Source organism: Nelumbo nucifera, chromosome 5, assembly GCF_055504915.1.
Source record: "Nelumbo nucifera cultivar China Antique chromosome 5, China Antique-T2T, whole genome shotgun sequence".
NCBI classification, from domain to species: Eukaryota; Viridiplantae; Streptophyta; class Magnoliopsida; order Proteales; family Nelumbonaceae; genus Nelumbo; species Nelumbo nucifera.
This window is the reverse complement of record NC_142653.1, coordinates 55938609-55955221: the sequence shown is the minus strand read 5'-3', so window position 1 is coordinate 55955221 and position 16613 is coordinate 55938609. Positions and strand designations below refer to the sequence as shown.

At 34.3% G+C, this 16613-nt stretch overlaps 1 protein-coding gene across 1 annotated transcript; it reads right to left on the bottom strand.

The window, feature by feature from the left end:
- Nucleotides 1-3344: 3344 nt before the first annotated feature.
- On the bottom strand, nt 3345-6132 carry LOC104596793 (NAC domain-containing protein 30). Its single transcript, XM_010258085.3, has 4 exons — nt 5961-6132; nt 4727-4905; nt 4345-4616; nt 3345-4252 (listed from the first exon to the last, which is right to left on the bottom strand). Exons 2-4 carry the CDS (start codon nt 4884-4886, stop codon nt 3743-3745), a joined length of 942 nt encoding a protein of 313 aa, XP_010256387.1. The 5' UTR covers nt 4887-4905; nt 5961-6132; the 3' UTR covers nt 3345-3742.
- Between the last annotated feature and the right edge of the window lie 10481 nt (nt 6133-16613).

Sequence of the window (16613 nt, the reverse complement as noted above, 5' to 3'; positions counted from 1 at the left end):
GTTCAAGAATTGGTTCAATTCGATTGTAGGCTATTTCTCTAACCAAATTGACCTGGTTAGGTCGGGAGTTTGTCACTCAAAACAATTGACCATTAGTCAAAACCTGCCAAATCGGGTTGTAGCAATTTGGGTCTATTTTCGATTTGGTTTATTTGTTCAAAATATTTAAACTTAAAATTTAAATTTAAATTTAATAAATTACAGTGGTATTATTAAAAAATTAAATTTATTATATAAAATATTTTAGACTAAGAAATATGAGAATTTTCCACTTTTCTGTATTAAAAAATTATATTTAAAATATAAAATATTAATATATATATATATATATATGATCGGATCGGTTCAGTTTTGATTGGTTTACTAATGGACAAATTGAAACTAACCTAACTTGGTCGAGTTGGAAAGTTGCTAAACCAAAACCAATATGAAATACTAGAAAATCGACCAATTCAAGTTGAGTTTAATTGGATTGGTTATTAAAAAGTTACAATACAAAACAATTATATATTCCTATGTATTCTATTGTTTAACTTTGGCTTAACAAAACCCGTATATCGCACGGGTTCCCACTAGTATAAATATATAACTTCTGGAGGTGGTTCTAGAGTTAGGCACGAACACTTCATTTTCTTCAATTTGTGTTTTGCCTCTTTACTTGTCCTCCCAGGAAAATAGATTTATTGTTGTTACAATATATAACTTCTAGAGTTAGGCACGGGTTCCCACTAGTATAAATATATAACTTCTGGAGGTGGTTCTAGAGTTAGGCACGAACACTTCGTTTTCTTCAATTTGTGTTTTGCCTCTTTACTTGTCCTCCCAGGAAAATAGATTTATTGTTGTTAGTGGGTGCTTATGGGAGACTCTACCACTAGACTTTGTTTGGGTTCTGGTTAGTTTCGCAATTGAATAAAAAAACTAAACTAACTAGCAAGTGCTAGCTGAATGTTTTTGTTTCCATGATTGGGTAGAAGTAGTGCCATTATGCTCAAGTAGTTTGCTCACCATATAAAACCTTCCCATTAATATACATTAGTATGCATATATTGGAGACTAGATCTGCTACAAAGATAAACTCAAACATGACCTGTAGTTGCCCATTCAAGCATGTTTTGTATTTGTATTTGTCATTGAAGGGTAGTACTTTTAGGGGGTGTTTGACAACATGGCTGGTTTTGTTTCCAAAAACAAAAATAGTAGCTACATCAACAAATTCTATTACTTTTTTCTAATATGAAAGTTTTTGTGTTTTCAAAAACCTACCATGTTGTTGAACACCCCTTTACATGGCAAGATGGGAATCATGCTTGACATGTAGTGCTATAGATCATCTTGGAAATTGTATTGGTAGTATTTTGGTAGTAGTAGATCTATACTATTTATTTAGGGTATCTATTTAATCACTAAGGAGGTGTTGACCAATGTGAATTGTTTTTCTTGTTGCTAGTCCAAAAGCAAAACAAAACAAGAGAAAAAAATTTAATATATATTAGATTAAATAATTTCTTATTCAAACAAGTGGCATCTTATGTTCTCAAGAAAGAGCACCTTAAAAGTGGTTATTCACACTCTCAGATCCATTAAAAAAAGTATGAGCTTTCAATGGTAGTTACCTCCATTCTCAATAAGGTTAATGGTAATTACCTCCACTGAAAAGAAAAAAAAATCTCAATTCAAATGATTTAAGATCCATAGAGTGGGTTATTATTTAGTAATAAAACTTGATTTAATCTCTTAAATTATTTAACAAAAAGAATGAGTGTCAAATAAAAACTTTCAGAATAAATGAAACAAAGTGAATTTAAAAATCAGAATACTAGACTTGTACTTAGTACAAGGTTATTCTCTAGTTGGTTACTTAAAACAAAATCACAAAAAACATGTTCTTGGTTATGTGTGTGCTTTTGGTTTCTAAAACTGAAACAAAAAAAAAATGTGTTCTGAAATTCTTTGTAGAAAGAACATATTTTCATATGGTTATTTGATATCAAGTTTTATAAATCATATAATTTCTATACTGTAAAGTCTGTTTTTGTTTTTAGAAAAACATTATTTACATGGCTTCAAAAACATGTATTCTTTTTTAAACAAAACCAACTTATTTTTAATTTTCAAAACAAAAAATGGTTCAAGAATGCATTCTTGTTTTTTGGCAATTTCAAAAGCAAAAACATGCATGTTGTAGAACACCCCTAAATTTAAGGGATATTGGCCACTGTGTTTAGTTTAATTTTATTTCTGAAAACAACTTCAACTGCCATATCAACAAAATAGTCTGGATGTTGTTTGGCAAATATGGAAGTTGTTTTTAATTTGTTTCCAAGGCTCAGTTTGGAAATAGTACAAATTCAAATATGTACAGCATAAATACATACAAAATATAAGATTTTGCACTCTACATATTTGCATTTGTACTCCTTCCAAACTCAGCCCACAGCTCAATTTGGATGAAGTACAAATACAAATAGATAAAAAAAAAAAAAATTCAAGGTTTTGTATTGTACAAATTTGTATTTGTACTCCTTCCAAACTGAGCTCAAGGGATTAAAAAAACACACACACACAAACCATATTCATTGGTCAACACCCGCTTAAATGTTAGAAGGGTTACTAAAAGACCCAGGGGAAATTGAAAGGGATTTCAAAAGGGGAAAACTATTGGGCTTTTGAGAAGTCATTGAATGCAATTGTAAGGATCCCTTTGTTGATTCACTCATCAAACACCTTGATGTTTAAACCATGCATACAAGTGGTTTGTTTGATAGTTAAACCAGTACTATTTTCAGGTCTTGTTTGAAACTACACTTTTTTAAACCAATAATTTAATTAGGATGAAGCATAGTATGTCCATGGGAAATGAAGACCTACAAATATATGGTTGGGCATGAGAAACTGCATCTCTCTCTCTCTCTCTCTCTCTCTCTCTCTCTCTCTCTCTCTCTCTCTCTTATCTATCTATCTCTATCTCCAATAAAGAGAACCTATCATCGTGGCTCAGGTGTGAATACAACAAGCCACATATTTCCATTGATCATTATACAATGGAATATTTTTACAATTGATCTTGATAGCAATGTTTCTATGCGTGCTAGAAATGAAAAATAAATCAGAGTTGTAATTAAGCTCGCCAAGGCCTCATGGTAGATATGTATAATATATTATGATGGCTGAAGCTGAATGTCTTACTTTTTGTCTTTTACTGAATGACTTATTAAGGAGGCTGCAAGCTCCATATATAATTGCTGAAGCTGAAACTGGTTGATTAATATACACCAGATATTTTATTGTATATATATTTAATTATTATTCGAAAGACAAAGTAAAAGTCATCCAGTTCATCCAGCCACTTCATCCGTTATATATCGAACAGCCCTTAATACTACAGTATTAGACAACCTGATAAATAAAAAAAGAAAGAAAGAAAGAAGTATTTTCTAAATATCATGTTATTGACCATTAAAAAAAGCGAAGATACAAATGTGCCTGACAATGAACAATTTACAATTGAAAGGCTGACATAAAAACCAAAGGACAATGGGATATTACTCCACCTAAAAGCCAAGTTTGAATGGAGATTCTTTCAAAAGAGATCTTTCTTCAACTCTGGAATCAGTTTTTCCCTAATTCTAGATAGTCAAAATGTTTCACCAGCTGCAAATTAAACTGGGTCCTCTCATATAGACCATTAATTTTCAGTAGATAATCCAGAATAAACTGTAGTAGGTTCATCCTTATGTCACTACAAGTTAGGAAAGCAGTCCACGAGAGGAGCATCTACATCATAATCTTGGGGCAATAGTGCCAAATTTGACTGTTGATATGATGTTGCCTCACTCAGTTGTGACGCCAGTAATTTGTCCAGAGTCTTCCAGTCAACCAAATTCCCTCCATGACTGTTCCTGTCATTATCATAGTCATCTTTGGTCATATTCTCCAGACCTTCTTTGGTAGCCAAACCAGCGGACAGTGTAGGACTGTCCAACTGTGGGAGTTCTATGAGTTGGTGATGATCTACATAAGCACTCTTGGATCCAAATTCCTGCTCATAACTAACTGCCTGATAATGAAAATCGGTTCCTTGATAAGCTTCAGTTGCCCGTGTAGGAACTGTAATATCTGAATAGAAAGATCGAATTCCGATATTGTCATGATCCTTTGCATAATAAGGGCGATTCCACGTCTGGAAACTTTGTGGGTGGCTGCTTGGACCCTGCTTCTTGAATGCACGGCACACGACCCAACCCTCTTCCTGCAGTCTCAAACTAACCAATATTAGTAATGAAATATCGATATAGTGATTTTGTCAAAATAAGTACAGAAACTGATGCACGATGAGCTTGCCTGAGGAGGTGCAAATTCAGATGTTTGGAGTCGATATTCATGCATGATCCAGTCAGTTTTTCTCCCATTGGGTGCTCGACCCTTGTAGAAGACTAGGGTCTTCCTCATCCCAATAATTCTGTTCTTGGACAGCACAGCCTTATCTCTTCCTGTTGCCTTCCAGAACCCAGCAGCAGTAGCTCTGTTGGTCCTTGTTCCAGTTGGATATTTCTTGTCCTTGTGACTGAAGAAGTACCATTCGTTCCGTTCTTCATAACCAAGCTTGCATCTGTCTGTAGGGATTAAAATTTAAAAGCACATGCCTGAGATCAGAAACCACCTTTGCTTGAACATGTTTCTGTGTCAGTGTGTTGTGTGTGTAACTCATAGCTAGTAATAATACCTTGGATGTCCCATGGCTCTATTCTGTAGAGGTCAATATCCATGATAACATCTATATCAAGCTTCTCGGAGTTAACCTTTCTCTTCAGATAGTATCCCACAAGCTCTTCTTCTGTTGGGTGGAATCTAAAACCTGGTGGGACACACGACTCCAGTTCCATTTCTAGATGTTCACTGATGCTGAGAATCAAAGCCCACAAAATATATATGTTAGAGAGAGAGAGAGTGCCATGCCAGTGAGGCAGTCACTAACTCATCAACTTGTTAACAGTAGATGACGTAAAAGTTCTGTTGATTCTCTTGCAAGTTTCAAATCTGAACTGGACCAATGTTGGGTCTATATATATGTAAATTGGCAGGACGGTCAGTGGGGCCCACCAATAAAGGGACAGACTTCTCCATGACAAAACTGTCAAGGATATCAGCATTCAGCAATATTGCACCTTGCCTCTAGCTGTCTACGCTTAGCCTAAAATATATCGAACGGGGGAGAGGGGCCGAAAAGATTGACTTTAAAAAGCACAGGCATAGTTGTTTTCTGTTGAGTGGAGTGCACTCCATGACTTGTCTATGGTGGTGGAAGCCATTTTCACCACCCACCATACTTCACGACCTCTCACTCAACAGCCGGAAAATATTTCAGGCTCGTAAGAGAAAACAACAACCCATTAACAATAATAAACAATTAATGTTTTTTGAGCTCACCAATCCGAACTATCCAAATTTATGTGTTAACCCTAGACTATGGCCTCAAAGTTCTTTGATCAGATACACCCGGCCTTGAATTGAGAAGAGGATTTCAAACAAACATTTGGTTAGAGAAGTTGGGTGGATTTGAAAACCACCTCTTGATTGAAATACTAGAGCAAGAGTTCAATTGATTGCTCACCCATAGAATCCTTTCTTTTCTTGAGTAAATGGTCTGAATCCCCAATAAATTGAAGGACGAGTTCAATCAACAATTGTTACAGTCTTCCATTAGAAACCTTTGAACTATAGGATGGGATATATTCTTATATGAAAACTTCAATTACTGACCAACAAAAGTACCTTAACTAGTATAGCTAGTGCTTGTTCTAACTCCTATAACTCATGGTAGCGTGGAGAGAGTAGAGAAAGAAGTTAAATTAGATACCATTCACTAGTATTCTTCTAGCTAGTAAAGCTTTGATATCACTAATAAATGATAATATGTTAAATAGTATAAGAAATCATACAAATAATATAGTACTGACCCGAAGATTCAATATGGCCGAGCTGTGTTCTTCTTGCCTCAGAGAGAGAGAGAGAGAGAGAGAGAGAGAGAGAATTGTAGTATATGAGTGACTTTGTGGTGTTCTTTCCTGATTTGTTATGTTATGGAGGGAGAGGCTTTTAAGGTGAACGCAAGATATAGAGAGAGGGGAGAGGGGACGACTAGATGAAAGGGTGTTATCAATTACGCGTGGGGTGGCAAGGATGAAAGGAAAGGGTTGTTTGGACGGCGTGACACCAAATTCTCACGCCACCCTCCACCGATATTTTGTGTCTCAAGGTTTTCCACATTCAGAGGCCATCCACATACAATTACACAACAGCATCTCAACAATCCAGCTCCTCTGAGTTAGGTGCGCCGCCCTCTGCCATGTGTTGCCCGCTGATACTTGACACTTGGATGCCATGTCAGAATTCCACCCATCAAAATCATACACCCAATCATTTCTGTCCATGTCAAATTTACTTCTTTTGTTCCCTCATGAACCCCACAAAAGGCACCACCCTTTTTACATGGCTTGGCTAGGCTTAGTTTTTCGCTCGGCTCGGCTAAAGTCGCCGCAAGATTAGAAATATTAAATCCCAATAATTAATAAAATGACAATTTCCTTTTTTATGCTACAAGTGGGAGTGCACATGCAACTATTAATAATGGATAGAAAATTAAAGATAAGAGATCTGTTTTATGTAGTTTTCCTGCATGCATTGAAGTAAGTATAGTGACATATTTCAACCATAAATTCTGTGGGCTAGTTAATTAGAGTCCACATCTGCTATCAACGAGACGCTACCAACACAGCTTCCAACATGATCTATAGCCACACAAATCGAACATGATTGCCATTTCAAAAGTATAACCCTATCATTTGCATCATACAAGTTCGAAACATGTTTGAGATGTGTGTGTGGTTATAGATCATATTAGAAGCTATGTTGGTAGCAGATCCAAGCAAAGTTAATTACTATGCCATATCTGCAATTTTTTTTTAGAAAGTGTGCATCCATCCTTTGCCAGGGCGGAATGGCTGAAAGGCATAACACAACTTATGTAACCAACCCCATATAATTGGAGGAATAAGGCTTAATTGAGTTGAGTTAATGTCCTTGTCAGCTTTTTCTCATCCTCATGAAGGTCTCCTTGTGTCTCAGCATTTGCAATTTTGTACATAATGGCTTCTCATTTTTGGCCGGATAACAAGTATCGGATTTTGAATGATTAAATCCATGAAAACATATAGAATGGAAATTATGGACAGTAATTACCCATTACGCCCAAGAATGCTGACGTTGATAGTTGGCAAATATTCAAAAATGTCTACCAACTTTTCTTAAACCAAATTACGTCCCCATTGAGGAGTTGGAGTTTGGAAGGGGGAGGATACCAGTTTATCTAAACCTTAGAAAGTAGAATCAACCTAAAAGGAAGTTGCACTTGGAACCTAAACCCTAAAGTTGTGTTTGATTTGAAGAAAAAGTAAAGAAAGGAAGAAAAAGGTAAGGAAACTTTTACAAATCAAACATAGCCTAAAGAAATATTTTGTGTTTGGCCTTTTTCTTTCATTCTTTCTTTTGTTTTCTCTATAAGATAATGTAAATAAGTTAGAACAAGGGTACGCTGTGGTCCAACTACATGTATTCAATCAAGATAATTGATGCAATACCCACTAGGTTGGAATTGATCAGGAAAATTAATCCCTTTGTTTCAAGGATACGACTCACGAAGGAGTGAAGAGATAAAGAAATGGAATGAACCAAAAGGCTTGTGTATCAGTATATGCATGCATGCCAGCCTTTCTAATAACAGAAACAACAAAGAAAAGAAAAGAAACTCACAGGCTTTCTATGATTACTATTTTAAAAAAAAAAAAAAAAAAAAAACAACTAACCCCTAACATCTAATATTATTTTGAAGTACCAACTTGACTCCACAGATTATAATTAACTACATTATTATCTGATATATAAATATAACTAATAACATATGTGCTAAAGAAATTCTATGCTGATTATTATATACTGGAGTAGTGTATTCTATGTGTATAAAGACATTACATATTTTATTTATCTAATTTGTATATACATAACATCATTAAGTTTCTACTTTAAGCAAGTAATAAAAGAATCCCTTCCTTCGGAATATAATAGGCATTGGCTTTTATTTATTATAAATACAGAGTATATGTGATAGAAAAGGAATTGCTCAAGAAGATAAAAGGCTTGCCTCACTCTACTCTCCCCACCCCTTAAAAACTAAAGAAGAGTAAAGGAGAATGTTTCCATTCAGATCATACAATTATGACAACCCCTTTTTACTACCACTTATCCTTCTCCATTTTTTGTTAGTTTTGGCAATCATGCTTGCAAGAACTTCTCCACTTAACAAAGAGAGATTTTGTGAGGCGCTTGTAGGTGAAGGTTTGCTTGAAATGGTGCCAAAGGAAGATGCCTATATGAAATTAATGATCATTGATTAAGTAGACCTCAAGATTTACTTTCACGGCTTTAACCAAAAACAAAATTACAGCCAAAAATAGAAATAAACACATTACTGTTCTGTACTACTGTTACCAGACGTACCATCAAGTGATGTGTTTACTTGGGATTTTTTTTTTAAAACCCCAAACTTTACTCTTGGTGGAGGGGCGATCATCTTAAATTTTATTAACTATTTTCAAAAGGAAAATTTGTATTAACAGGGGAGGACTTAGCCCGCCTTGCCCCATTACCCAAGCATACATAGCTCTTCCTCACCATCTCAGACCCATCAAAGATAAAAAGGCCTAGCAAAACCTAATTAATTCTAAGGATAGGAAAACCCAAATTATCTTCGTGAATAAGACGAACCAAATCTCTAAGAATTTGGGAATTACCATTGATCACTTTAAGCGTGCATCTTTCATCAATTCATTTGTTAGCTAGGAAATCAGCACAACGATTTCCTTCTAGTAAGATATGGGTCCACCTAATATTCATTCTCTGCACTAAGTTTTTAATCCTATGCAAAATGTAAACAGAATTCCAACGATAATCCGATCTACCCATTAGAATGTCAATAATGTCTACTTGGGAATTGTTCACCAATACGAATGATTTGTTTTTTTTTCAAACAAAAACAACCGCCACATACCTCACCAAAACTATTTTTTATTATTATTATTATTATTATTATTATTATTATTATTATTATTATTATTATTATTATTACTTTTATTTTGTTAATGTGATAGTTGCTTTCATATAGAAAATCAAACACCCTCTAAGTTAATCAATACATGGTATACTTCGGAGCTACTTCAGGCTAAATGGTTATGAATTATGACACAGCAAGTCTTTGAGTCTTTGACAAGTATAAGCATGCCAGTATAGCATATATATATATGCAGTATAAATATTAATAGATTAAGGCCACACTAGGACATAGAATAAATAAATGTTTATTAAAAGAGTTCAGCCGTGTTGTATTAAAGGACAAGTTATTCAACTGACTGCTTTTCTATCAAAACAGAAAGCTAGATGTTTGTATTTTATACAGGGTTTGCAATTCAGCTAACCACCCTAAAGAGAAAATAGAACAATATATTGTCTTCTACAGCAAGCTCATGGCTAGGCATTTTGAAAGTTGTTCTTTTCTGTCAACATAGAGAATATAAAACAGTACTGTCTGTTTCTTGATGATATTGTTCAACACCTTCCTAGGGAATAGGGAGATCTCTTGAGATTGTTGAAAAGGATATAAATATTTAATTTAAGGTTTTAAAAGTCATCAATTACTTCTTTACTTCTCATTGTTGTATGGTATACATACACAAATAAGGTTTTTTTTCCAACATGCATGATTTTGTTTAAAAATAAAAAATAATTTGTTTTTTTCTAATATAGCACTTGTTTTTGTTTTCAAAAGCAAAATCATGCATATTGGCAAATAACCCCTTATACACAAATACTTTTATGGGTTTTATACTCAATGGGATTCATGCTCCTTTGAAATATAATTAGAAAATGGTAGGGACTTGCTGAAGCTCTATCTGTTCAATTTTGTTTATAAATGACTTCCTAAGGCTGTGTTTGGTTGCAATGCAAATAAATTTGCACTGTAACAAAACTATGGCAGTGTAAATTATTTGAGTGCAAATTCTGACCTATTTTTGTTTCAAATTTTAGTTTATTTCGTTTGATTTCAGTACAAATGAAATAAATGAATACATAGAGCAGAATAAAGTAAAACCCAAAACAAAATTAATTCTTATTTGCATTTTTTCATTTGCACTCCCATATATTTGTACTAGTGCACATAAATTTGCACTGCAACCAAACACAGTATAAAATGTAGAATGAACCTAAATATCATGAAAACTGTTGATAAAATTTTAATGAGTAGTTCTTAATGACTATCATTTATCAGTCTCTATCTCTAGGGTTTGGGATGGAATTCCAGACCTGACTATATATACATACAAACATAAACATGCATACCAAACTTTGTATATATCTTGTTTATGGTTTACCTATAATTACTTCATGTAAGTATGTAGTAAGATGTCTAGAATCCTAACTTTATAAGGTATACATAATACGATTTGAGAAGAGAAAACAAGAACACTATTAGCAATCTTAATTTGCCTATCAATTATAATCAAGTTTTATCAAGTTAGAGCCAATAAGATAAATTAATAACAAAGATGGTTCTGGACTTCTGGGTACTGATAAACCGTATAAGTGTCTTTGTCTTCTTATCAGATTGGAATTAAATGTATCAGAGATCCACCCTAAGAACCTCTAGAAAAAGCAAGTAAAGAGAAAGTTATAAGGAAAGTAAAGATTGTGATTTGGGTACACACACTGCTACATATACAAGAGGCATGTCTTTAATTAACAATCAAAAGGCACTTTACTATTAGAACATGATTAGGAGAAAACCTATTATCTTTGTAATAATAAACAGAGGTATCTTTTGTCTCTCAACAAGGGGTATGCTCATTTATCAAAAACAAGGTTTGCCCAAATCACCGCCCACTAAAAGTAATAAATGTATTAGATAAGATGGGTACCATGTCATTTTCCTAGGAATCTTTTGACAATAATCCACTTAGGGCACGTTACATCTATGTTTAATTAGTTAAATGACAAAACGTTCCTTTCCCTTCAGTACTGATTTGGGTCGGTAGGTCGGTAGTAGACCACTTGCTCCATTGGTCTCACTATGCATTCTTTACATCTCTCAACCAATTAAGACGAACAAATTGGAGTTGAGGCGGTTGTTATGGCTCTCTGTCTCCACGCTGTTTCTGTCTGTAGGCATGCGTTGCTGATCTTAAAGTAGTGGAACAGATTTTTTTAATGAATTATGTATTCTCTAACATGAAAGCAAATTCCTTGTTTGGCTACCCATAAGCAATTAATGCAAGGCATTTTGATGTGTTTTCCATAACAAGTATTATGCCTTCATAACGAACTCAACACTATGGTTTTAAAAAATATCCAGAAATAAAATCGTTTTGACCACTGGTTTTCGGGCCGATAATTCAACTGTCCAGTTTAAATGATGACCGTTTTGACAAAAAATAAAAAGCAGCCAAAAAATGTTGAATGAATCAATAGGCCGACAGTTTAACCGCCCAAACCAACTGATCAGTAACTGATTCAATGGTTTTTTTACTAGGGACCAGGTTTAAGGTAAAACAGAATCAATTGTGTAAACAGTTTTCAGGCTGAATGATCCGATTGTCCAAACCAACTGAGATTCAAAAACCATGCTCAACACAATTTAGCCACTCAATCCTACAAAGCCAGATGGTATTCTTCACCATTAATGGGAGATAAATGGAATGAGACAAGATCCTGCTAAATTTGGGCCCTGATGGGCTGAGCTTGTACCTAGATAATGTTGTTATTAGTAGAAAAATCTTTATGTTTCCTTTGGATTTGCTTCATCGGCATTTGTGCTTTTAAAGCCCAAAAGCACAAATTAAGCCCCAACTTGAATGGCTGTTTGGGAGGTCTTTACACAGCGGTTTTTGGTTTTACAAGGTGAGGCCCACCTAAACAGCCTATAAGTAATGTTTGGTGAAACTTCAAAGAGCCCAAAATGATTGTTTGAAAGCTGAACATGACTTTCCACTGAAGCTTCTTTTAGTGGCTTCTCCAAAGCAGTTCAACCAATACTTCAGCCCTCCCAAAAGGACCCTTAGGCTTTTATTTTTAGGACTTAAAAGTTTTGCTTTTTTTTTCTTAGGGGGCGGGGGTAGCTTTAAATTGTCTTGCTTTTGAAAACAACTTCTACCAAACGCTGAGAACACTTTTTGGCTCATTTTTATTCCCATAGTCCAAAATTCAGAAGGAAAATTTTATCCAAACAAAGCCAAACCCCTATTCCCGCAAACCAAACGGGGTCTAAAAGCCTGAAAGAAGGGATGTGAGGCTTGTAAGTTGTAATTTTCATGTGCTGATTTATTATTATTTCTTTTTCCTTCTCAGACCAAAAGAAAAGCCTCTTAGTGTTCTGGGTCAAGCCACCGCACGGCAAGGGTGCTGCAATTTGTTCATCAATAAGTAAAACTTGGAACCAAACAGCCAATTTGGTGTGTACACTTGGAGCTCTCTAGTCAGATAAGCGCAATCATTATTTAGTAGACATTAATCCACATAATCATTCTACAGCATATAATTCAACTACGAAATGACAGAACAATTAAGAGAATGGAAACAAAAAAAAAAAAAATTACTAGGAGAAGAAGATCGATCAATAGAGAGAATAAAATAAAAAGGAAGCACTCAAGCCATTGAGTGCAGCCGGCCGGAACTAAAAAATGCAGCCAAATTTGGCTAGCACACAAGACACGTTTTCATGAGTCGCGTGATAAAAGAGTTTCATAGGATCTAGATGGATTCTCAAAATAGACCAAAGGCGACTGCTCGACCTTGACGTGCAATCTGTATTATAATGTCTCTACTTCTCTATCCATATACAAGCATAAAGCATTGAATGGTAAGCATCCAGCCCATCATCATCAATGAACCTTCTCCCCACGTCAGATGATGAGCCAATCTTAACCTTTCATTTGATGATCTGTTCTTGGGTGGGCCAGAATAAGTGTAATGTCTCAACTTCCCTATCCATATGTGAACATTATGGTGAGCATCAGGCCCATCATCATCAATGAACCTTCTTCTCCAATATGATGATGATAGACTAATCCTGACCTCCGATTAATGGGTCAGTTCTTGGGTGGGCCAGAAGAGTAGGAAATATTAAATGGGTGATCTCTATGTGGGGTGAATGGAGGACGATAGAGCTTGGGTGTATGGAATTGTGGGTGCTTTATCTGGATTGGTTGCTTTTGTAAGCACCAATAGTGTGTTTTAAGTAAGTGGGGCTTGGGCGGTTTGTGGGGCTAGGTCTGCTCCGACCCACTACATTTAACGGTATCTTTAACCATTTTCATAATATCCATTTGTGCACTTTTGTGAACAACGCTTTAAAGCTTTGTATCTCAGGCTTCTAGAGGCTTGATTTACTAGTCTCGATAATGACTTGTCCCTTCAACCAACCCTTTGTTGTCTCCCCAACTTGGTAGGGCCCACATCGTAGGCTCCAAAACCAAATATCGGTCCAATCACAAACTGATTGATAAAACCACAATAGTAGGTTGCACTATCATGGATCTTGATGTAGACTTATCATGGCGTGGGCTTCTATGTGCTGGCACCTGGCAGCTGATGAAGGTAGCCCAGATCCATAACGAGCCCAAATTGAATAAGGGTAGGCCCACCCGTTGAGGATAGAGAGAAAAATGGAAAGTTGTTGGATTAAAACAATTGCTCCTGCTCTGTCCAAATTGAATAAGTGAAGTTCAAAGCTTACTAGGTTTAAAACTCATGCACAGAACCTACCAAAACAATGTGTTGTCATTTTAGGATAGACAAGGTTGATTTTAAATTGATTACATTCAGCTGACAGTTTCTCTTATTTAGAGATATAGTAGAGGCTATTCATGACTTTAGGCTAAGTGACTTAACACAACTAATTTTAGTTGGTTCATTAATTATATGCTTATTGGAGAAATCATAATTACCATGGAGTCACAAGTGTCACACAGAAGAACGACCTAGCAGGTATACTAGGATTTTAGTATCTTATTGCGATTATTTCGATGAGGTTTTAGCAGTTTGATAAATTAGCATATATTTGGCATCGATGATTCAGATATAGTACCGTTTTAAGACAGTATCGTTTTTTGAAAAAACGGTGTTTGTTTTTGTTCAGAAACGTTGCTGTTATGTAGGACGTTTTTTACGGTAATAGCAACGTTTTTTTATTTGGTATCAATGTTTCAGGAAATGTTTTTAGCACTAATATTTATTATCTAGTGCCATGTATGGATTGGAAGTATCGTTTTCTGAGAAAATAGTGTCTTTTTTTTGTTTGGAAACATTGTTGTCAGGTAGGACGTTTCCTAGAGCAATAGCAACGTTTCTGTTTGGTACCAATGCTCCAGGAAATGTGTTTTTAACACTAGTACCTATTATCCAGTGCCACGTCATGTCTCTGTCACTGTCACCTCATTTCTATGTTGCAAGTAATGAGATTTAGTTCCAGGAAACGTCAAATTTAGCATTGCTCCAAGCTATGCCTTCTCAATTTCCAAGACATGACTTAAAACACCGCTTTTTATGGAAAAACAGTTTCAAACAAACAAATGTTTCTAGAGTCACGATGTCATGCTGATGTTAAAAACATCAGCATATGGCATCAATGGCATCAATGCCGAACAGACGCAATGAACACTTGAGCATATGGCTTAGATACATATACCTACTTACTATCAAAGAAGTATCAATTATTGCTCTTCTCAGAGCCAGAGAAGCAGCCAAGAATTTTAATTTTTTTCTTTTTTTCGCCAGTGGGGTCGTTATATAACTTGTATTAAAAAATATCTTCATACAATAAAATCTAGATATAAGGAAATTTTCAAAATACAAATATAAGGAAAAATTCTTAACATATTAATCACACTACTTCTACAAAAAAAATAATGAATGTCACTTTACAATTGTCCTTAATGATTGTTTATCTTAAAACAAAAAAAAAAACTATAAAATATAATTCCAAAAGGAAAATTTGAAAACATATAGAATTATCAAGTAAATTACACAATTATAAGTAAAAAAAAAAATTAGAGAAGTCATACTTTATCTTCCTCTATTTTATAAATGTGATGGCATAAAAAAAATACTTGTGATGCTTGTAGTTAAATTAATGTGATAAATGAGCTCTTGATTTGAACTTCATAACAAGTCAAGCATAGAAAAATAAGAAAATTATATTAGAAATTCTTATATATAAAATTTATGAGAGGGTTATTCAATTGTTCTTTTTTTTTCACTTCATGAGGCCACACAATGGGAGTAGCCCATACCCTCCCTTAGTTGGATTTGATTCGAGGTCTCTACTCCAACAACTCAGAGGACCTACCAACTAAGCCATTGGTAAAAGTTGGGATCTTTGTTTTTTGTGTCTTTTTTTTATCTAAGATTAAAACCTCATATTGTCAATGATATTCGAAAGTACAATTTTGAATTCGAGATTCGACATAATCGAATTGAATTTGGATAATTCAAATATTTAATTAATAGAATTAAGATATTATATTCATATTGAATAGTTATTTGGATTTGAATTTAGATATGACCTAACTTGATTTGATAAATATCTGAATTCGATCGATTATTTAATTCTTATATATAATAAATAAAATATTTAAATATTTTATATAATTTATATATAAAATAATTAAATTATATAAACAATTTATATATTTATATATTTTATATAAATAAAATATTTATTTTATATACATATTTAATTATCTAAAATAATTAATTGGTCAAATTCGAATCAAATCAAGTATTCGAATATTTAATCATATTTGGATTCGAATATTAATTTTTAATATCCATTGGGTATCGAATTTGGATATCGAATTTTCTAATCAGATTCGAATTAAGATATTGCCTATCTCAATTCAAATTCTATATGTTTACACCCGTAATAAAACCCAAGAGATTTTTCACTTTTTGTGATACTATATCCAATATTTAAAGGGCATGTCTTTTTGTCTCTTGATGGACTAACCCACTCTTTAGTTACTAAATTGACCCCAAGCCTTTAAATTTTTATTCGATTTCATTGGAATTTAGAAAGTATCATCAATATGGATAAATGGCCCAAAATAATACCTATACCTAGCATTTTTTTTCTCAACTTCAGTGGGGTCAAAATTGATTCCACTCGCACTCGCATAAATCTAGCTCTGTCCCTGCCTACAACAGCAAAATAGTCTTTGGTTCTGTTTGTTTGTAGTGCAAATCGAAATCCAATGCAAACTTTGCATCAGGTTTAATTTTGCGTTTGTTTGTTTTTAACCATTATGGCTTGTACTCTTACCTGATACAAAGTTTTCGCTTTTGTCTCATTTTATGTGCATTTATTGGAGTGCAAATTCAAAATTTGCACCACCTTCTCTCTACTAATGTAGGGATTACACCATTTTTCCCCTAATTTGCATAGGAGCAACTCCCAAAGATAATCTTCTTCCTGCCTCTATTCTCTTTCATATAAGGTGGAGGCTACATTA

Excerpts from the sequence above, each read along its gene's own strand:
- LOC104596793 (XM_010258085.3), bottom strand. The coding sequence starts at position 4,886 with ATGGAACTGGAGTCGTGTGTCCCACCAGGTTTTAGATTCCACCCAACA. Across the intron at positions 4,617-4,726 it reads AGAGCCATGGGACATCCAAG|ACAGATGCAAGCTTGGTTAT; the intron begins GTATTATTACTA and ends TAATCCCTACAG. Across the intron at positions 4,253-4,344 it reads CTGAATTTGCACCTCCTCAG|GAAGAGGGTTGGGTCGTGTG; the intron begins GCAAGCTCATCG and ends TTGAGACTGCAG.